Raw genomic sequence first — 25,837 nt, 5'->3', positions numbered from 1 at the left:
GGACGGACATAACAGGAGTAAAGGATATTTTTAACTGTTTCAGAACCTAAAAGTAGTTAAATAGCTTATACAATAGATAATATAATGAACTTACTATCAATTGAAAAATGTGATAATTACAATAAAAATAATATTATAACAATAATAAAATTAGGATTAGGTGGTCATGAGTAATTTGGTAATGTATTTATTGAATATTGATTTTCTAAATTTTTGAGCTGAAGTTAACAGTTATTATTTCAGGTTTATTATTGTGGATTAATGCACAATCTATAAAATAATCATTAAGTATTAATTTAAAATAAAAACAGATTAATTCAGAATAAAATAACATTTAATGAACATCAAATTACGATTAATTAGGTAGGTAACATTAACTTATATGAATAAATATTTGTATGTATGTATATAAAAGAAAAGATTAAAATAAGAAAAACTTAACAAAATTTTATAAATAACTATACATGTTTCATGATGATAAAATTATGAAATTGTGTATACAACAAGAATAAAATAAACAATAAATATAATTATTCAACACTACAAATATTAATTTGTTCACAAACGTGTACTTTACTAATTTATTTACAAAAATAAAATTATTTTGAAAAATTAATGTTCGTCTATTATTTTTATAACTTAGTGCCAATTAAAAAAAAAAATTCACCTTTATTTAAATTTAATATTTCCTTAATGATTATAAGTTATTAGTAAATGTACGATCAATGTTGTTGTAACAGATCGTAATATTTGCTTTACTGTATTAAATTTATCAAGTACCTATAGATACGTACATAAATATTTTTATTTTTATTTATTTTACAATGTTTGAATAATTGCGTAAAGCATAATTATAAGTATAAACGTTCATTTTGCAGATTAATACATAATTTATTTTACATGTTTTTAATTATGTTTATGTATTGCAATCTTATAAATAAATTAAAACATATTCAAAAACAATGTTAAGTATAAATTTTATCTATACAATAAAAATTATACTGTATATGTATAAGGGTTAACAATTATGTATGAAGTATACCTAAATTCAATTTTTGTAGTGTAAATTATTTGTTTTACAATTATGTAGGTACCTATATTATATTATATAATTATAATAATTATTAACTATTATATGCATGCATTTATACAACCCAACAATTAATATGAATGAGACAAAATATGGAGTAGGCATATAATATGTATTGACCAATAGTTTGCATTGGTGTTTTTATTATCTATTTTTGGTTACTGTATAAAAATGATATTTTGTATAGAAGCAATCTAATAATAACTGATATTAATAGTTGTTTGTTATTATACATATGACTGTGTACATATATTCCACGATTTCAAAATTTATAGATTGTTTGTGTTTATAGATAACTTTATATTATGCACTGAAGCTATTCAATTATTTCAATACTTGAATAAAATATTTTGTACAAAGCATTATGTAGAATTCAATATTCATTTTATAAAATATTTTGTTATTTCGCCTTAATAATATTTAGTCATTTAGTATTTAGTAGACTTTCTAAATTGCCTATTATTAAATAGTTTAATTGGCATTACATGCAATACAATATATTATGTATTTTATAATAATGATGATGACTTATTGCCTATTGGTTTTAAATATGTTACATAACTTATTATAATAAAATATTTGGCGGTTGAAGATCATTGGTAATAGAATGTTAAAAGTAGCAAATATAATTTAACCAATATTCAATTCTAATTTTAATATTTTATTTTATAAATTGACTGTTAAAAATAAATTTATAGTTTAAGTATTTAGGTATTGCGTATAAAGCTATAATTATGGACATTTTATTAAAATATAAAATAAATTATTTTGTTGTTAATTGTGATGTGTAAAGCAGTTTTAATATTACTTGTATTTACTTTAGTTTTAAAAAACCACGTTAATAATCGATAAATTAAATTGATTTTATTTTTCTGTATAATATATTCATTATATTCTCAAATTGGTTAGCAAAAAAAAAAAAAATAATAATAATAATAATAATTTAAAATTTATTATTTCAGTATTAGAGTTAAGTACCATAAACTAATTTAGATACTCCCGTGTTATGTGGCTTTGCTTTGGTCTCTGACTTAACTTAATTACACTTTAAGGTTAAGAAAAAAAACAGAATGAATATATGGTTACATAAGTTATGAATGTATTTATGACCGAACAACCAAGATGAGTTTTTTTGTGCACTTGTTTCAAAAATAAATTTTTAAATTTAATTTTTATGTATTTATATCTATTGATTCGATTTTAAGATACAACCGAAGTACTGATTTCGTTGATAATGATTTTTTTGACTTTGGTGCAATTATATTTTAATACCTACTCAATGGTTTTAATTATTTTAATACTTGGGGCACCATTGCACCAATTATTAGTTAAAATAACTATAACTGTTGGAAGACAAAATATTGTTTGAAGTGTACAATTATTTTTATCTTTAAAGTGATTTCTGGATAGCATAGAATAAATAGTACAACATTTAGTTTTACATTTTTGAATATTGTTAAAAATAAGTATTGGGGACAACACATTATGCCTATAGCTTTTGGTATATTTTAAAAAGAACTGTTAAATATTATAGAGATTTATAATATAAATACTGGTTTGAGGATACAGTTATTGCATAGCTGAAAATATAATATGAGTAGATTAGATATTATTATGTAGCAATACAAATACATTTGTACAATTAAAAAGTTTTTAGTATTTTACAATTTATAGTTTATTTATAATATTATAATACAATATGTAAATCACGTGCTAATAAATAACACCAAGCCGACGCTGAGGAATGATAGTGAAGACTTCAAACTGAGCTTTGAACCTTTTTGCATAGCCGCCGGATGCTCTCCTGTAATCAAAAATTTTTTCCAAATAAAAGTTATTTTATGTATTAAGGGAAAAAGAAATTTCAATCTAAATTCTAAAAAAACACAAAAATAATACTGCATTCAAAAATATTAAGATTCATTTTAATGCATGATCGACGATAGTTTTTGGTAGAGCATGAACAACCACAAGTGTCACAGATAGAACACCGAATACCACTGAAAGTAAAATATGGAAAATGGTATGTGGTTTGGTACTTGAAAATTAAATGAGAATTACAAAAGGGAATGAGAATGGCATCTGTCAATTATTTCTTAGAAAGTCAGAGTATAATGAACGCAGAGAATGCAGCAATTATACTAGTTATGGTTTGGAAACTGGAATGAAAAATACCACTAGTCGAATCAAAATAGGTGAATCGATGTCACAGAAAAAATTCTAAAATTAGTGAAGTATTATAGGAACTAACTATATGTATTATAATTGCACAAGACTGAGAGAAATAGGCTAATCAGTATTATGGTTGAAGTCGTAAGAAGAAGACGATGGAGAGATTACTAATCTATAAGTTAATTATGTTTATTTCTTATATTATATATTTGGTCTACTGGTTTTTTTAAATCGTAAAATATATGTCAGTAAGTCTTGAATAATTGTATATTATAATTTATTAGTTATAGTAAACGATGGGGGCCGGAGGAGAAGTATAGGCAACATAGTTCCTTCTCCGGTCCTCGGTACCATAGAAAAAAAAAAAGTACCTAATTTGAAATAAAATCAAATTTTAACAAAAGGCATATAAAAAATTATTTAGTAATATATTGTGAATGTAAAAACGTACATTGAAATGTACGCTCAAGAATGGAAATATTATAAAAGGCATACAGCGTAAGAAAAAGTTTTATTCATAATAATTAATTTCTATTATTATTGTACATTTCAAAACTGCAACTCTATTGTTTTGTATTAATTGGTATAGTAAAATTAATTTATTGCAAGATTATAATTATATTGAGGCAATCAAAAAAATTTTGTTGAATTTAAATATAGTCATAAATAAATTTAATAAACCTAATACTGTTATGTTTTATTTTATGGTATTTTAAAATGCAAATAATTATATTATGGTATTATATTCATGAAGATGACTCACATAATAATACTCATTATGTAATATTAAATAGTGTGTGATACTATTAACTATAATTTATCAATGAGGTATTCCCAATTTTGTTACAAGTGATAATGTAAATCGGCATTTATGAGAAACATGAATTAAAAATTCAAAACTTAGTGTATAACCCTTTTTTTGTTGTTAAATGCCAAAAATAAAATATCTTATCTCAATATATTCATTTTTAGACATTTTTTTAAGGTAATATATTATATTTTTTTAATTTTTGTTAACATGATATCCCTACAATCATAAAATTAATATTTGTATAATATCTCAGTTTTTATTTGTAAAAATTTGAACGTTATAGTTTATAAATTTGTTAATTATAATCAGACACAAATAAAACATCCGACTTTTGTCTTAAAAATAATATTTTTAATATTATCTCCATGAATACAAACACGTGAAAAAAAATTCGTAATGATTAGAATAATTTATTTTGTTGTTGTTTATTTTTTTGCGAGAAATAAAATCAACAAAATATAAATTGAATTACCTTCTTATAAAGTATTTTTTATTTTTTTATTACAATTCACTCGACGTCGAAATGAATTTTCTAATAATCTGAGTAATAACAACTGAGTCTTAACTGTGTAATGGACACATTATGAAAACTTCACTATGGCATATAACTAGAAAAATCGCATCGTTTCTGATATATTTTAAATCCGTGAAATGTCTGTTTTTTTGCTATTAAACAACAGTAGTATTAGGGTGTGTGTACACGGATATTCAGTTGTCACTTTAATTTCATCCACATTGATTGCACAGGTATAACTACACACCAATGTACCGAAATTGCCTATACAACGCGCCGGCCAGTGGACATAAAAAAATATCGAGATCAATAATTTATTTATTTAGGAATTACTATTATAATTTACTTAACCAATATTACTCAATTTATGACCTTATTCTAAAATTAAGGTTCATGTGTGATGTGTGTATTTGTAGATTTGGAACAATTATTTTCTTGGGCAGTACTTTCCGGACGTTGTAATAATATAATGTGGATTATTATAGGTACACTATATTTATGATTTGAACTCAAAATAAAAATATAGGAACTTAACCTCATAATATGCCTTCATAATAAAATGTTATATTTCAATGTTGTATATGGATTTAATTTCAAGTACCTATACGAATATATGTCACCGCACTTTTATTAGTTTGTTATGGTTGGGATAGGTATTTGTCTAATTTTATTTATAGACATCATACTATAATTTTAACCCAGGATCATTAGTTTTTTGAATTTTTTTAAAATTTGAAACAAAAATTATTGAAAGAATTTTTTATACAGATTTTTGAACATTTTACTGTGTAAATGTTATGTATAATGTTGAAATATTTTTGTATTTTGAGTGGGTATATTACATAGTCTTACAGTTATAATATTATATAAACAATTTCAAAAATACATTTTTTGGTTTAATATTTTATAGAAATTTTACTGGAAATATAAAATAATCCGAAGCGAAATAACATAATTTAATGTTTATATATGTTTGTATGGTATTTTTGAAATAATTTTCAAGCAGATTCTATTACATAGAAATAGGTAAAAAAAAAAAATGCAAACATATAACTATAATATATAGTTATCTATTATAATTGATCGATACAATTTTAACGTTTAAATTTAATTATTTGCGTATATTATTATCACAATACCGTTGCCAAGTTATCGAACCCTTGAATGTTGATTAAATTACAATAATTACCATTAAGAACATGTACAACGACGGTGTGAGGATTTGCGTTGCTTGGGTGACACGTGTATTTTCCCGAATCCGTGCTGGTCGCCCTTTGTACGAGCAAATAGCTGGTGGTTACTTCGCCTTTTTCCGTGATCACACTCACCCCGCCTCTAGCCGAGTCGTAATTTATTTCCTGAAATTAAACCAGGGATTAATGGAAGACAATTACAATAAGCTCACCACAATAGTGTGCATATTATTTGGTACATAACACTTCACAATATATACTTTAATATGGATTTATTATTATTTATTATACTGAATTTAGAGTGTATTTTAAACGAACTACTTAAACATTGAATATTAAATAATTTGATACGAAAAAAAATTTTTCGAGCCACGAGAGTCGTGAAAAATGCATTACCACTGATGCTCGTCAAGTATTTGTTGTACCTGTTTCCGTTTATCAAAAATATTCTTTAGTTAATATCTATCCAAAATATGTTTATTACTATTGTTAGTTCTATACGAGTAAAGCCCACAACAACTACTTATGTAACATTATCCACATATACCTACTATAATATCATTTGACTGTAGAGATGTTACGAACCATAATATTAAAGGTCAAACCGAACCCGAACCGACATTTTCTTTAAATTAATGAACTCGAACAGATCCGAATCTACACACTTTTAATCGAACCCGAACCGAACTGAACTCTTCAAATATTTTATCGAACTCTAACCGAACATTAAAAGTTAAATTGGATATTATTTTATTTAATATTTAATATTTATTTATTTATTTATCATTTAGCCACCATCATACTTCAGAATTATTGAATAAAGATTTTACTACTATTTACTTAAATACTTTAAATACTTTAATAGTTAATAATTATTATGCAAGATTTTTAATTTTTAATTATTAATATGATGATGACTGATAAGAAAAATCGAAAAACATCAATTTTTAGAACAAGCAAACATTAAACAACTAATATTAATCTATTAATTATTAATTATTTAATAATAATTTATAATTTTAGCCGTTACTCCATCGAATTTTATTTTTATTTCTCTGGTTCGATTATCGAACGGAACTATTAGATATTTGGTTCGGTTCGAAAATCGAACAGTTCGTAACATCTCTATTTGATTGTTTTATGTGACTTAATTTTATATAATATTTGTACAACGACTTACACGGAGTATATTATATTGTAATAATACGTACGCATAAAATACATATACATGCATAAGTATAATGTATGTATAAATATGCATCGTAACGTATATAGCGACGAAATGAGAAAGTGTAGCGCGCGGAGAATATTTTGTAAATAAACATGACATTTAACAATACGTATCGTGAGACTATATAATATTATAACGCATAGAGACGATATTATCTCCGTTGCAGAGAGTATAATATTATTAAGGGCGTCCCGAGTGTCATCCGCCCCGCGGCCATTGAAATAGATACGGTCGTATAATATAACATTATTATAATGTAAGTATAATAATATTATTATTATTATGTTGAAGTTTAAAAATAACTATTTCGATGTGTGCATATAATATAGCAGCTGAAATAACTGTTTCGTTATCGCGCAGACACGCGCGTTTTCAAAATATTATACGCCAAACCGCGTAATCGTTTCGCCGTCGCCAATACATGGACGTTAAATAGGGTGGGCGCCGCAGTGTGTGTGTATATACTAACTGTCTACCGCCGTGGTATATGCGGTATATATGATAAATCGCGTGCGCATTACCACTAGTACCGCGTATTTAATACGCGTGTACACACGTCGTGTATGCGCGTATATACAATAATCGCGTACGACGACGACGTTATACTATAGAACGGGTCGGGTGTGCGAGGACGGCGTGTACGTGATATGACCTGTGCCGGGGGTAAGTACATCGTATAATAATAATAATAATATAAGCAGCAATAGGTGTACGTGTATAACACGTACATACCTACGTATAATGTATATATGTTACACCTGCGCGTATATCCTGTACGTGCGTACACCTAATATCCACTTAATACGTTTACGATTATTTTGGCACATGCGCGTAAGTGTGTATTAGTCGGATATACTACATAGCAGTCGTCTTCGTTGTCGCCAGTTCGCCACTCTGCGTGCAACGAGCGGCGGGTCGAGCAGACGACGGGGAGACGGTCGCGCGCGATATCTGACGCGTGTGTGTACGACGGTCGTTAAGCTCGGCAGAGGTGATCGGCGATGGTGGCGGAGGGCCATCACGGATGATTAGTCTCCGGACGTTGGGGATATAAAACGGTACCTACACGCCGCACGCACGCACACATAGTGAAGGTATTACACGTGATGTTGGTTAACGCGTCGTCTCGGTTAGGAGAGGTATATTATATTATACATAGCAGTGCAGGGTGTATAATGTATATAAAAAGAAAAAGGTATCTTGACGATAAACCCGTATTTTGTGGCCTGATATAATATAATATCTGACGCCACGCGGGCCGACGTCGCCTCGGAATTGCACCACCCTAAATATATTATAGTGAATATACTTTATATATATATGTATATAAGTACCTATTATAATATCGAGTATGGTCCTATAATACTGTTTTTATATACCTTTATCCACCCCCGTTTGTATATAAATGCGTATAGTTTGTATACATTAAACGCATATATATACCTTAGCTCGCAATAGTACCGACTGAATATAATAATATAATAATATAAATAATATCGATACCACCGTGGTAATATATGCGTGACGGGCAGGAGATTGATGATGGTTTGACAGAACTACTATGATGGGGTGAGTTTGGTGGTAGGAGTTGAGGAGATGGTCGTGAATATATATTATTATTATTATATAGTTTTGGCGGGTCTCAGCGAGTGGCAATGCAAAATCCCACACAGCGGTGTAGGTTGTGTTGGTAATGGTGTTGGTGCTGGGTGTGGTTGGTGGTGGTGGTGGTGGGTCGTCGTCGACTCTCCCGTGCCTGGTCTGCGTGACGACGTATAGAGACGAACTCCCACTCACTGGACCTGCTGATGTGAGAATAATAAAAGCACGTCGCGTTGGCGGTGACATTAAGGGTAAGAAACGAAATATAAAAAGTAAACAAGTCAGGTTATAGTCAGTTGGAGAGGAAGGGATAAAAAACATTAATAAAATAATAACGATTATAAAAATATATATATACTAGCGGATCCGACACACGTTGTACTGCATGATATTTCAAGGGATTAGGATATTAAACAAAGTATGAAATGGAAGACAAATAATATAATAATTTCATTATTATTTATTTTGAAATAACATATATTTTTCTAAAAAGAATTCATAATAATCAATAATGTTTGTTTAATTTTATCTTAATGCGAATCGATGAACAATATTTTTAGTAAATTTCTGAGGGAGTATAAATGAATAAATTTGACGTTTTTCCAACGTGAGAACACGTCACATTTAATTGACCATGTGAAAAGACCGGATTTTCCAGATCCAACCCACAAATCGAAATTGTATGACCTTGTGATTTATTAATAGTCATGGCAAATGTCAAGCGAATTGGAAATCGTAGACGTCTGAATGGAATGGGTGAGTCTGAAGGAATTATTAGGATTCGTGTTATGAAAACAACTTTGCCTTCAAATTTTAAGTTCAAAATTGTATTTTCAAGAACATTGCCCATAATTTTTTATATGGCTAGTCTTGTGCCATTGGTGCCTAGGTGCACTTAAATTCCAAAGCAGAATGATAGGTGAGCCAATTTTTAACCGCAAGTTATGTAGTGGAATTCCTGGTAAACCGAATTCAAAAATTCAACAGGATAGTAGACTGCTTCGTCAGGATTAGTAGTTTCGATGGATTTTAACAATATCTCATTGCCATGAGATATTGGTAATGACTGTTGTATTTTGAAGTTAATAGCGTCAACATCGATATTTTTTTGCTTTTAAAATGGCTCGTTTACGAAGCCACGCATGATTAATTAATTAGCTTGAAAATCTAGAAATATACTTTCAATCTAAGCATCTTTCGTATTTAATATATTGAAGAAATTATCTGGCAATTTGACGCATTGTGATTTGTGAACCTCCATGCAATGGTATTGTTCCATTTCCAACGTTGAGCAATTGCTCGGAGAATGATAGTTCTAACGTATTGTTTTGAAATTGATCACGTATATTTAATATTTGTGTTAAGACGTAATGTACTGACATTTCACCATAGATATGATTGTTTTATACATGCATTAATTTCATCCGAGTATGTAGCGCGTGGAATGACCGGCGATGTCTGTCTAAAATCACCTGACAGCAGCAGTAAAGCCAAATCGCTTCATTGTTGCTGATGTATCGGCCCATTTGATACCGTGTTATTTCATCGTTTTCGTTAACATTTTGAACAAATACAGCCATATCACTGCTCTTATAGACATATTTACATATATATTTTATGGACTTCACTGCTTTGGGGTTCGGTCTTGACTTTCATTAGCACGCATGATTGTGGCCTGGTTTCTTAAATTTTCATTGCGCATCAATTGTACTTCTGCTGGTTTAACTGACGGTTCTGGACTAATTGTGAATTCCGAGTCCGTCGACCAATATTCGACCTCGTTTGTTGTTTTGTCGAAAATTGTACTATAAATGCTTATAAAAAATAATCGTGCCTATATATGTGTCGCTAATATTTTTAGATAACTAGGTATAATAAAACCTTGTATTACATTTTAAAGCTTTTTGACCGAACGAATAATTTTTTATTGACATTTTTAGAAAAAAAACCAAGGTTACTAAACAATTTTTCATTTATTTTTGTTTTCCCGATTGTTTTAAAAAATACTAAGAATTTTCAATTTTGACCTCTCAAATTTCAAACTAAATTCAATTTGCTTCCAAAAACCCCTATCGAGGTTTATGATTAGAGCATTTTTTCTACTAGAAAAGTTGAGAAGTTGAAGTTGTACAAACATTTTCAAATACCTCACCTAAACGTCTACAATTATTAGAATGGACAAAATAAAAATAAAATAGTAATTAATTTTCAAGCTCCCCCGTTGAAAAATCCTGCGTACGCCACTGAGACGAGGCATTGTTTTATATGCGTAACTTATATGTGAATATAACACGCGCAGTATTTACGTATGTGCGATACATATAAAATCAAAACACAGCGTATCTATAGCAGTATAGATAAATAACCTAGATATCGACGCAGCGTCATCTGCCTGGCTGATTTGTAAATCTAAACCAGGGCATCACCCAAACGCATACAAAAATATTCATTCAAATCAGTCCAGTCATTCAGGAGGAGTTCAGTGATATACACACGTACAGTAGAATTATATATATAAAGAAGATAATGTCATTGCGACTGATGTTGTCGCTGAAGAACTTGTCGATAGTTTTTAACGTAATTTTCTAGGTATTGTTGTGGCTCGAGTTCAGAAGACGCGTTCGATGGCGTACGCTTTTGGAAAGTAAATGTTGACTCGTTTGTCTATACATATATATTTTTAATACACTAAATTCTAATAATATGGTTTTCGAAACGAAAAAACACCGCCTCGGGTGCGTTTCAACTTTGTGCGCTTCTAATTAGGTTTTACTGTCTACGTACTAAAGAACCACTGAATTCTCATTTTACGATTATTAAGCTTTACAATATTATTATTATTGTACATTCGATCTGTTCCACTACGGTTTTACTAATGTTTTCTGTGCATTCAAATCAATAGCTACATTTGCATACGCCCTTTGTATATTGCTTGTAAACAGATATTATTATGCAAGTAATCGGTATGTATAGTAATTCGCATTTTGCTACTTGTCCTCGCTCTAAAACGAAGCTAGCTTAGCAAGATGACATATTTTAAAATGTTATTTTTATCATATGTCTGTACTATCCTATTACGGTAACGAACAAAAGTACAAAACGCATACATATCGATGAATACAAATTAAAAAAATATCAGCGAATTATATTATGTTGTAGCCATTATTTCCATTTTAGTAATGTGTCGGCGTTTGATTTCAGTAATCTAACCAAACAGTAGGTATCCATGTTTTTTTTTTTGAACAATTTTTTTTTATCTGAGATTTTTTCCCCTATATTATACCCATTTTCAAATGGTCGTATTTATAATTAATTAAATAATTAAAGTTGATCATTTATAAAATTATAATTAAACATGAAATGAGAGAATAGTAGTACTATGAAAAATGAATGAAACATTTTATTTGATAATCAATAAATAATACATTTTCGTTATAGCAAGGTTTTATTTAAAAAATGAACAATTTGTTTATAAAAATATTTAAATCTAGATACTGGCATGCGGTGGTGGTGAAGATAAATTCGTTGACATATTTTATTATAACTTATAAGTGATTGTAAACACAAACTTTATGGTAATATAATACGAGGGTTAGTTTAGGGAATGTATGTACAGACAAAAGTGGTACGTCATGTTGTTATTGGAAAATATTATAAATAGTACAACATGTGTGTTCTCTATACAAGTATAACTACTAACTTCCCAGTTTTGTAAATTTTGTTAAGAACTCTATACATTTTATGTATTTATTAATATTATAATTGTCTATTATTATTTTTATGATAACATTTTTAAAATAGTATTAATTAAAAATATATTTATCAACATTCACACTGTCTATATACAAGTATCATTAGTTATGCCAACATGAGTACATAACTATTAGATATATTGTTTTTTTTATTTAAGAGAACGTTATACTTTTAATTTTATAAATGCATTTTCTTAACTTATAAATTTACAGAATAAAAAAATAAAATTGAGAATGGCATATTTTGTTTAACAAAACGAACATAGTGTTATTAGGTTTAAAGTTGAGAATAATTAAAGATAAGAATATTATATATGTTTCTATGGTATCTTAAATCTTAAGTTGTTAACATTTTTAAATTCTAATATTTTACATCCATTCTCATAATAATATACTTAAAAACAGTGAAATATTAAATTAAAATAAAACTATACTATAAAAATCATTATACAAACACAAGTTACTTAAAGTTTGATTTAATGTGAAATTAGTTGATGAATAAAATAATGTCCTATCTATATGTAATTTATTAAATAGTGAAAATATTAATAACAGTTTATTGTATATAAATATAAAATATAATTTAATATACCTATTGAAATATTACCTAATATATTAATTTGTAACTAAAAATGTATGAATTTATCAACACCGCAATAATTTTTTTCAATTTTTAATGCCTAGCTAAACTTAATAGAGCTTTGTACTCGTACTGAATTACAAAATAACAATTTGATTATTCATGAAATATGAATTATCATAGATCCAAAACTAATAAAGTTAACATTCTCAACATATAACTGATTGTAAATAGAAAATACAAAGAAGTTGTAATATATATAAACATAATATCATATTTGGATGTTTACGATCATAGCAGTGAAATATTATATCATATACTTTGATATAAAAATATGACGTACCTATTTAATGAGTTACGATGTTAAAGATTAATTATTAAGAATTACTCTCTAAATCATTATTATATCAAAAATAAATACTTTACGCCTTACGGTTATTTTACACTCTTCGATTTATTTTCGAAAATTAGAATTGATGCTAGCCTATACCTATACTTGATGATCTGTAAATTGAAAAATAACAGGAAAAGTAAAATTTAAGTTATTTTGACTTGAAGGCAATGTTTCAACACTTAAAATGCTCATGGAATGGATCAAAAAAATGTTTCATTTAAATTGTAAGATCATTCAAAATTAATTAACTATACACAATCTGTATTTATAAATACATTAAAATAAGAGTTTTTTTTAAATAAAATGAATTATTCATAATGGAATTATAATTAAATGCAAATGAAAAAAAAACTTGGTAATTATTTAAAAAAATGTATTAAATAAATATTTCTTACATAATTAATGTAAACATTTTGGATATGAATCAGGTGAAACAGACGCAGTAAAATCAACTAAAATCTCTTAGGAACAAACGTGAAAAAGGTGCTTTAAGTTATATCAGTAGATCGATTACTTTATTGTGGTTTTATGTGTTATATACATTTCATATTTTTTTTACAACATTAAAAATTACGGACGTGCTAAATAAAATAGATTAGCAAGTCGCATAGTTGGCTATTCAAGATTATGATACGTTAACAATTAGGACAAATATTTTGATTTCAAAATAAAAATTAAATTTTGTAACTCGTTAAAATAATTTATCGAAGAGTTTTAGAAATGGCACTTTTTTTACTATAAATAAATTTTAATGTAATAATACAATGTTTCATATAATTTATGCATCAATACAAATTATCTTTAAAAAAAATAAAATGTTATACAATAGGCAATAATAATACAATCCTGTTAAGTATTCATTTCATAATATTTATTGTTTCCATAAGAGTTTACAACAATACATATTTCATTCAAATTATTTTATAATATTAAATTATAATATAATATTATTATGCACATGATTGAGTAGGTAGGTACTTCCGTGTCATATTATTATTTTATGTAACAACCGAACAATGATGTTTTAGACTACAATTATTGATATGGACCGGGCATATAATATATAAATCTATTAAATGCATATATGTTTTAGAATAAGCTATTGAAATCTTATAACAAATATTCACAGTTTTAATCATTATTTAAAAATAACCACATTCTTATTTTACAAAGTTTGTTTGATAATATTCAAAATTGTTTTCATTAATTTTCCTAATTTAGTTCATCTATATTTATATATTATAATATGTAACGGTTACACCAAGTGAAGATATAAAAATGTCTTTATCAAGACCACCAATAAACTTGATATGACAAAGGAGTGACGCACATAGGGCTAAAAACATACAACTATAAGAGCGAGTTCTCGACAAATAAATTTCAATGCTTTGACGAGTGAAAATCGCACAGAGTAAGTTACAACAACCATACGGTGCTATAGCCTATAATCTCTCGTATCCCTCATATCCCTAGCCATACCAAAGACGTTACGAACAATCAGCACCGGTTTCTATCTCTCCAAGGGGTGTATATACCGGTACATCCATTGAGAGCAGATATTACATCATCATTATCATCATTTCACTGTCCAGTGTTCAGTGCAGAAGTACCTAGTTTTCTATCACCAGTCGTCGTCAACTCTCTCCGTAAAAATGCAACGCCCTCAAGAGGCAACAGCACCATACAAAATAGCTGTTTTTATCGCTACCTTCTCAACAGGCAATCAGCGCCAACCTAAATCAGCAGTTCTTACTGTTAATCAAACAGGTTAGGTAAACGTTCAGCGTTCAAAGTAGCAGTTTTTGTTCGCCATTCAACACAGCGCCTAAAAATCAGCAGTTATCGACGTTTCTCCATCAAGGCAACAGCGTTTCCAGGAAGCTGCCGCGAAAGCGTCGGTTCATCTTAACATCGTCCTCCAAACCTGCAACTGTCATGGGGCCATGCCCTCACACCACCACAGTACCTTCCTGTTCTGCCAAACACCTCCCCCCCAAATAAACTGCTCTTTTCACTACTACCACTAGCTATGTGTGGTAACTCCGCTTACCATCCACCATAAGCAACGATAGTTCCACGCCAACGCTCATTACTTTCGCCACCAAAATCCTCGGACTAGAAGACTTAAGATTAATTTTCCGACTCAAGCTCTACTACAATGTCAACTAGAACTTAACGCTCTGTTACTCCACCAACATTCGTACCAACTACAACTACCACCATCCCGTCACTTGTTCAACCTTCGTCCAAACCAACTAATATCCAACAATCACCTATCATCTAAAGCTCCAGTTCCTGGTGCAAGATTGCGCCCACTGTCTACAAAATTCCGAATCTAATTTATTCATCAGTAACCGCCAAATACTCTTGAAATGGAAAAATAACTATTCAAACTACTGCAGACTTTATACACTTCCGACTGATCCAGACACATTGATTGAATACAAAACTGAATTTTACATCTTCAGTCTCTCCGAAGAACGCATCCTTAAGGTCGTTTTAAAAGGTATTCCGATCGATATTCATACCGATGAAATAATAACCGAACTCGTGTCTATTAACTTTTCGGTTAAATTTGTATGCCGTTTTGGTACCCCTAATAAACCGATGCTGACATATCTTGTACACATCGCTGCAAATAAGAAACAGGCTTAAGAACAACTGTTTCACATACTTAAGTTTTTAGGTTGTACTTTCAATACAATTAAGTACACTAAACGTTTACAGAAAAAAATAAAAATTTTTTGAAATCTCGAGTAACAAATTTACAATATTTAATAAAGTAGGTAGACCTTTTCTTCTTTCTATAATATTAATATCGATTAAACTACGGTGGGATGATTCCATTGATTACTTTAAAAATAATAAAATATGTAAATATTCGAATGTAATTCAATTATAAATAACTGAATATTTATGACTTTTATTTATTTTTTCTATAATATCATTATTGTATTATTTTACATATAAATCCGTTCTTGAATTTGAAACACATCATGATATGGACTTTATGCCACATAGACCAGCAGTCATAACTATTGAGAGAGAGAGAGAGAGAGATAGAAACTGACTAAACATACCCTCTCCCCCAAATACTGAAAAAAAATATATAAGAACATAACTGATAATTGATAAAATATTTATTTTTTTATTTCGATCTAAACAGCTTCACTAGTCTTATAACTTTTAAGTAGTTGTATTAATTTAATATTTTATTCTACATGTATAAAAATGCATTCATTTTAAATAATTTTTAAATCATATTTTACGTTAATTACTACTTGATAATCATTTATAAAATTATAACAATATATTAATTTAATTTTCAAATCATACAATTTAATTATTCGCTTCCATTATTACATTAGACTTTTAAGTCAGCTGATGGACAATGGACATAATGTTATATATATATATATATATATATATATATCGTATTTTTAAGAACATGAATCTTTGATCAATAATATTAAATATTTCATAATATTATGAGAAATACGAATATGTTGTAGAAAAATACAATACTACTTAGACATTAAATGTCTAGAGCAGATATTCTTCTCAGAACACTTCAAGTGATCTAACATTTATGGCTGTGCTAATACATGGACGTTTAACACAATTGTGAAACGTGATTGGAGTGAAATGGACTGGAATTAGTGTCTATAAATTACTATTTTCCACTGAATCTTTATTTTTACTAGACGTAAAATTACAAAAATTTACTACCTTAAAAACATATAGGTGCCTACTGTATACCATTAAGTATATTTTAATATATTAAACAATAGTGTAATACATTTTTGGTTAGAATTAAGTTTATGGTATTATCGTTCAAACTAATGTACACATAAATTAACTACGACAATTTAAAATTTAATAGGTTTTTAAATAAATATTTTAGTAGTTATAAATTATTAATTAAATTTATTATTTATAAATTAAAAATAAGTACACGATCTTTTATTTTATAACTATATGGTTTGTTGGATAATTTTGTTATAATATGTCATGTTATTTTTAAACTAAGCTTTAGGTACGATCTATTAAGTGATGAATGTATTGATTTTACATTGATGTGCGTTTTTTTGTTGTTTGTTTTTGTGTCTGTGTACAGCACAACTAGTCGAAATAATGCTTCAATTTCAAACTTTGGGGGTGGTTTCCGATGTAAAAGTGAATATCCTTGGTGCATTATAGAGGTCAAAAGTAAATATTTTCTAATAGTTTTCAAAAAAATCGAGAAAAAAAAAAAAAAAATGACAGAAAAACGGGAATTTTTACGCAAAACCAGTTTTCGACCAAATAGATTTTTTTATATGGTTGTAATTTAAAAACTAATCACTGTAAATACTTGAACATTTCATCAAATATTTATGTTAGTGTTATCTATATACAGTTTAATTTTCAAAATTTTTTGAGATATTTATAGACAACTGAAATTTTCAATTTTTCTGAAAATTTTCTTTTGAAGTGTCGATAAATTTTTTTTGGCCTTATCAAAGTACTTGAAAATTGCTACAAATATCTCATAAGTTATTCTTATAGTAATTAAAAAATTATAAAAATACATTGGCACGATTTTTTTTTATAAGCATTTAAAGTTCAAATTTTGACTAAATACGTAAAAATTACAGCAATTTTCAAATTATCTTAGATAGAAATTCATAAAAGTTTTACTTTTAAAATCTAAGATTTGAAAATTTAATACAAGGCTCCTATCATATTTTTACAATAGCAGTTGAAAAATAAAATAAATATATATGCATAGTTTTTTTTTTAAAAGCATTCAAAGTTTGAATTTTAACAACATACGTAAAAATCACGAAAATTCGTAAATTATTTTATCCTAGAAATTCATAAAAAAATTTCTTTTTAAATCTAAGATTAGTCTGGCGATAACGTTCACCATGAATACACGCTTTTATGTTCGCTCCGTTATCTGTATTTTAATTATGTCAATTGCGTTTTCGTTTTCAACGTATATCTTATTATGATTCGTTCAGGTAAAAGTTCGCCTCGTACGCCTACGTCATCAAAAAGAATATTATCTAGTTCTTCTCCAAATTCTCCTCTTCATGAGAGGAAAAAGACCAAAACTTTCACCTCACCAATCTGTTTCGCTGTTCTCGTCTCAATTGACTCTAACGATGACTCTGTGTTTGATGCGGAGCCACCTTCCCGTGAAGTCACTGTTGTACCTTCATCTCTCGCTTCTGACCAGGCTGAGCCCCCGGCTCCACCTTTTTACATCAGGTACATCGATAACTTTTCCGCATTCAAGGATGTATTAATAAAGACCGTCGGCCCCAAGGGGTTTACATGTAAATCCACTCCTTTATACCTTATCGTCCATCCCAATGGTCGCGAAAATTTCAATGCATTGGCAAATCATTTTATGGAACCTAACGCCAGTTTCCATACTTTTCGTCCTCGCTTTCAACGTCCTTTTAGGATTGTTATCAGAAACCTCCATCATTCTACTCTCAGTGCTGACATTTCGTCCGCATTGTCGGAAAATGGGCACATAGTGAGGCAAGTCCGCAATATTAGTAAAAATAAACGTCCTCTTCCTATCTTTTTTGTTGACATCGAACCCAATGTTAACAATAAACATATCTACAACATCACTTCATTACTAAACACGAAAATAGTGATTGAAAAACCGAACAAAACGACACACGGTCCGCCGCAATGTTTCAATTGTTAAGACTATGGTCACACGCAAAATTACTGCCATCATCCATCGCGTTGCGTTAAATGCGGCGAGGCTCATGAATCAGTAAGCTGCATCAAGGATCACTCCAACCCAGCTAAATGCGTCAACGGAACACTGTTCCGAAAATCATACGGCCAGCTTCAAGGGGTACCAGTTCTATCAAACCATTCTAAATCGCTACAAATTAAAGTCTTCAAACTCCAAAAAAAAAATTGACCCCTCTCAATCCATTCCGTCATATGCGGCTGCTACTTCGGGTTCAAAACCGAACATTGATCTGCAAAACTCTAATTTAAAATTAGCTCTATCAAAATTCCTATCCGATTTAACCTCCATAGTTAATTCTTTTCTTTCCGCTATAATAACAGCTAATTAATTATGATTATGATATTTACTTTTAATATTATTTCTGTTACTATATACACTAATATTCCGTTCTGTTTACTCTTATCTGACATCATTATCTTATTTATCATTATATCATATGCTCATTATTATTAATTACCAATTATTACTTATTGTATCACTGTATCAATCAATATTGTAATTGTTGAACTATAATAGTTATACTGAAAGTTCTTAATAAAAAAAAAAAATCTAAGATTTGAAAATTTCAAATATTGACAAAAATTCGTCAAAACCATGAATATTTGCAAATTATTTTGTAGTTCAAAATTCATAATATTGTTTGTATTTATATCTATGGTTATAAAATTTAACACTAATTTTTCCATAAGTTTTGCTTCAAATAGCTATAGAGAAAATTTGAAGCGTCATTATAGGAAAAATGTTTAGAGCGTTTGAGTTTTAAATTTTTATGAAATCGCGTAATGATAACGATTTATCCTCAAACCAGGTATATGTATATCTATGATAATATAAGGTATTATGAATAATAATAACTACATGCAATGTTTTTGGAAAAATTGATTAACCATGCCTTATGCAAAATGCGTCCTAATTGAAAAATAAAATATTTGTTTCAAAATAGAATATATGACAATATTTAAATATAATATATCCTAGACCGATAAACCGTCTCCGTTCAGAATCGTTTATCGTATACAATCAGTGATGTAGTCCTAAAAATTTTTATGGGTACACGCCTGAAACATTGTATAATACAATGATACCTATCATTGCATTCAAATTTAACCTACCCTAGTCAGAGGTCCACCCCATCTCCAATGTACAGCAGAGCGATACCCACTTACCTGCTTTTTTTTTTAAATTAATTTTTGATTGATTGATTTATGATTTGTTTTAAAAAAATTCTTCCTAACTCTTGAATAACGGTACAATCTTAATTAAAAATATTGAATTGAATTGAATTTTTTGATTATGTACTATTTAATACTTATGTTGTGTTTAATTCCAATTCTAATTCATGAAAATATCATTACTTGGATACATTTTTACGGGAATACACTGAAACCTTCTCAGTTTATTTCATTAATTTATGATTATTTATAAGTTTACATTTATATCAATTTCAACTTTTTGTTTTATACGAAAAAAATCGTTTGTATGTATAGGAATAATTAACAACTAGGGTCTTGTATTTATCATTATAAATTATAATTTGTGTCAAGTTGCATTATATTATTATTTTATTTTGGACTTTATTTAATAAACCACATTAGTTATAAGTTTATAACATATAAATTAGTATATATATATATTATATATATATATATATATATAAATTTATGATTATAATTTGATGAATTATAAATTATTTAGTTAAAAAAAGATTACAGTTTTTATATCCAAATTGTTCATCTACATAATTAAATTAGAGTTTTAATCTAAAATATAATTGACCCAATCTAATTTAAAGAAGCATATTAATATACAGGGCGATTTTTTTATCATGAACCACTCATTATTTCAAAAAGTATCAATGTTTTTGAAAATATTTTTTTACAAAGTTTCATGTTGTTAAAAAAACAACGTTTTTATAAAAAAATTATATTTTTTAATATTTTTTATCCTTATAATTTTTTAAGTTTTTTACTTTTTTGAATGGCAACCTAGAGTTTTAATTTCATATTCCAAAGCAGAATATTTTTCTAAGTATTTTGATACGTAAAAGTCGAATTTTGGACGAGTAGTTTATGAGTTATAAGTATTTAAAGTTTAGATTGGCGGAGTGGAGTGGTACGGGGTTACCCCGCAAAATGTTTGTCCACTACTCCGCTTGTCTAAACTTTAAATACTTATAACTCATGAACTACTCGTCCAAAATTCGATCTTTACGTATCAAAATACATAGAAAAATATTCTGCTTTGGAATATGAAATTAAAACTGTAGGTTGCCATTCAAAAAAGTAAAAAACTTAAAAAATTATAAGGATAAAAAATATTAAAAAATATAATTTTTTCATAAAAACGTTGTTTTTTAACAATATGAAACTTTGTAAAAAAATATTTTAAAAAACATTGATACTTTTTGAAATAATGAGTGGTTCATGATAAAAAAATCACCCTGTATACCTTTGTTATAGTCTTAAAACTCTTAAGAGAACAAATCTTGTATTTTTGTGTTACATAAATGTAGTAAGTTTGAAATTGTCGATAGAAATTACACATTGAAAAGTTTGAGTCACTCATTATAATATCATTTAACTACTTCACTAATACCCTCCACTGTTAAACATAATGTATCCCCATTTTTTAAAATTATTTTAGGCTAACGACCTCAGAAGTTGAATGCTTATTAGCCCTATAATATATATATATATATATATATATATATATATATATATATATATATATATATATATATATATATATATTCATAAGTTTGTGAATAAACACCTAATTGTATTTTCATATTAAATTGTCTGTTAAAACGAAAATCGTGCTCCTAAACGATTTATAAATAGATGGCTTTTTATATTACATTATAACACTAGTATTTCGTTCGTAAAAACCATTATTATACGTTGTACTAGTAAATAAATAATTGTTAGTGTAACTTTCACTAAAAGAGCCATATAGTTGATATAAAACTGTAATGAAGTTAATAACTTCGCCTATATTATATTGAATATGAACATAATTTAAAATATTTGAATTTATCGATAAAAAATCGTTACTAAATTAATTTAAAAATAAGTATTTAATATTTAAAAACTGATTATTTGTTAGGTATCAACTAAATGTCTATCCTTTTTTGCTTGCTTTGTATAAATATCGTTGGATATTTTATGTATCTTATCGTTGTTGGAATTTAATTTGTTAAGGCAGCAATACATTTATAATAAAATCATTTGAATAGGCAAAAATATGCGATTGCATATTGGGGTTTATATATTTTTCGATCGAATTAATTTTGATCGGTATACGTTTTAAATTTTTTGTATGGTATTTTCAAGTATTGTGTTACAATTAAACACAGTTTTGACCTTGCTATAATTTTGTAGTCAGCAGAAATTTTTAGATTCGTGTTACTTAAATTGCACATTGATGTATTTAAGTTGACAAATTAATATTGAAGCTAGAATAATTGTTACTAGATATGTTGAAAATCTAAAACAATTGAATAGCTATAAATTATTTGATGTGTAAATAATATAGTGTCCTTATAACTTAATAGAAAAAATAATAAACCCAAAAAATACCAAAGAAAAGAATTTTTTTTACCTCTTATTGTTTTTTTCCTCCTCTTTATTCGAACTCGCATGTGATTGGTTACCCATATGTCATTAACATACATAAACAAAACAGTCTTTATTATTCCACCTTTTTGGTTCTTACATAATACAATATATTACTTTTTGGTTTTTGATACAATTTGAATAAATGTGACATTTTATACAGTTCATTGTTTTCATCATACGAGCCATAAATTATTCATAATATTATTGCTATTTACGTGGCTTTTAAATTCCAATTTCATTATTTATCGTGAAATAAATAAATAAATAATAATAATAAATATCTGTATGTATCCAAACGCAAAAAAAGACGGTGAAGTCGTGGATGTCGCTCTGCTGTACAGTAGGTTACAAGTGGGTTACTGTAATGGATGGAATTAAATTTGAATCCAATGATATTATATCAGTGTATACGAAAAACGATTCTGAGCGAAGAGGTTTAATCTGTCTAGGATATACTATAGATTATTAAAAATTTTCAAATCTAAGATTTAAAATGAAATATTTTTATGAATTTCTAGCTTAAAATAATTTGCGAATTTTCGTGATTTTTACTTATGTTGTCAAATTTGAACTTTAAATTCTTATAAAATAAATTGTGACTATCTATTTCTTTTATTTTTCAACTGCTATTGTAAAAATATGTTAGGAGCTTTGTATTAAATTTTCAAATCTAAGATATAAAAGGAAATTTTTTAATGAATTTCTAGCTTAAAATAATTTACAAATTTTCGTGATTTTTACATAACATGTTGTCAAAGTTCAAACTTTGAATGCTTATAAAAAAAATTGTGACCATGTATTTATTTTATTTTTCAACTGCTATTGTAAAAATATGTTAGGAGCCTTGTATTAAATTTTCAAATCTTAAATCTAAAAAGAAAAACTTTTATGAATTTCTATCTAAGATAAATTGCCGTAATTTTTACGTATTTAGTCAAAATTCATACTTTGAGTGCTTATAAAAAAGAATTGTGACTATGAATTTATTTTATTTTTCAACTGCTATTGTAACAATATGTTAAGAGCCTTGTATCAAATTTTTAAGCTTTTCTGCCTAACAAATAAATTTTTATAAATATTAATTTAAAAAATACTAATAATGATCGAAAATTTCAAATGCCTATGAATAGTTCAACTTAATTCGAAAATTTTTGAAAATTGCATGGTGGATAGAATGCACTTATATAAACATTCGGTGAAAATTTCATATATTTATGTTCATTTGTTTTTAAATTACATCAAAAACCAAAATAGATTTTGTCGAAAAATGAGTGCGCGTAAAATTTCCCGTTTTTCCCTTAATTTTTAGTTTGTTTTTGTTTATCCCGATTATTTAGAAAATATTATTTTATTTTATTAGAACTTTTTACTTTTGACCCCCAAAGTATCAACTAGATTCATTTTCTGATCGAACGAGGTACTGAAGTCAGAAATCGAAGCACTTTTACTGCCCCAAAACGTGATGACAGACACAAAAAAAAACACACACACACATCATAGTAAAATCAATATATTCATTTTTATTTTTATTTTTTACTGACAAACTGTCTCCACTCAGAATCGTTTTTCGCATACAATGATATTATATCATTGGATTCAAATTTAATTCCATCCATTACAGTAACCCACTTGTAACCTACTGTACAGCAGAGCGACATCCACTTTCCCGCTTTTTTTATAATGTTTATTACTATAATGTCTATAATAGAAACTTATCTTTAATTATGCTTATAAATGGACAACATAAGGTATATTATCCTGTTTTATTTGTTTGTCAATATCCTTCATATACACACAAGCTTAATCACTTACGACGGGTTTTAACTTTTGGTTCATAATATTATTTACTCTGAAATCTTTATACATAAATGCATTTAAAATTCTTCAACCCATTTTCTTGTGAAATATACAGCTATTTACATTTACAGTACACTTTTTTCTTTTAAATTTATTACACTTTTTTCCATCTACTTATTTTATCTGTCATTTTACATCGACTAATCCTTTTTCAAAACGAAATAATCATTACCTACTCTATAATATTTTACTTTTCTTTTAGATTCTGAGTGAAGCGATTTTTTTCTGTCTGTCATCACCTTTCGTGCCAACTAGTAAACATGCTTTCATTTTCAACTTTGAAGGTGGTTTCTGGTAGAAAATTGGATCTAGTTGGGATTTAATGCGTTGAAAGTAAAATTATTTCTAGTACTTTTCAAAGTAACAGGGAAAAATAAAGAAATTATTAAAAGCAAGAGAGAATTTTTAAGCAAAACCAGTATTTGACAAAATCGATTCAGTATTTTATGTGTAAATCAAAAACGAATAATCGAACATGATTTTTGACAAAAATTGATTTTCTCTACCCTATTACTAGTATTGTATTCAAATTAATAAAAATGTATTAATAAATACACTCAGTAATATAGGCTGAAAGACCGTCTTCGAGCTTAAACATTTTTTGTAAGCAATGATTTTTCAGAGATTTAGTACTCAATCTTTAATGACATGTTACATTAGACAGCAGATACCACATATATTGTGTGAAGTGGTTACCTAATTTCTCATTTTTACTTTTTATTCTCAAGTTCTATTTTTATCGATTTACATCACTACATAACACGATTATATTTTATAGGCTTCAATAATTACACCTTCTGTAATTTTATTCAAAATTACTTTGTCTTTTTATAATTATTAAATTTTAATTAAATTTACTTCCATTGAAAGTATTTCTATCTTTTCTTCAGTACGGTGATTATAAGTTGTATTTATCAATTTGCATTGAAATTTCATTTAGAAAATCTTTTAATCTCATTTAATATTTTATTTTAATTTTAATATATAAATATTTTATTATCAGCCTAATCTTTATTTTAGTTTTAATTGTATTTACTTCTTTCATAATTATTTATCTTCATTCGCTTTTTAATTCTAGTTCAATCAAAATTGTCCTTTTTAATTTACGTATCTCCATCTTTATTTTTAAATATTTGTTATACTTAATTATTCATAACTATAAAGTTCACTAAATTTTAGAAATAATAGTTTCTTTCTTATATTAGTAAATGGTTTTACATGCATATCAATCAAATTTAAGTTTTCTCCAATATATAA

At 27.5% G+C, this 25,837-nt stretch overlaps 1 protein-coding gene across 1 annotated transcript in view; it reads right to left on the bottom strand.

The window, feature by feature from the left end:
- Positions 1–316: 316 nt before the first annotated feature.
- Positions 317–25,837, bottom strand: part of LOC107169106 (SPEG neighbor protein-like) — a 276,690-nt gene continuing 251,169 nt past the window's right edge. The window contains exons 5-6 of the mRNA XM_089220423.1: positions 5,777–5,945; positions 317–2,894 (exon numbers count right to left, since the gene is read on the bottom strand). Coding sequence (XP_089076549.1) covers positions 2,797–2,894; positions 5,777–5,945 — 267 coding nt within the window. The 3' untranslated portion in view covers positions 317–2,796. The remainder of the gene's footprint in view (positions 2,895–5,776; positions 5,946–25,837) is intronic.

This window comes from Diuraphis noxia, unplaced genomic scaffold (genome assembly GCF_037042655.1).
Source record: "Diuraphis noxia isolate RWA-SAM2 unplaced genomic scaffold, SU_Dnox_SAM2 contig0002, whole genome shotgun sequence".
NCBI classification, from domain to species: domain Eukaryota; kingdom Metazoa; phylum Arthropoda; class Insecta; order Hemiptera; family Aphididae; genus Diuraphis; species Diuraphis noxia.
This window is presented reverse-complemented; position numbering and strand designations above follow the sequence as displayed.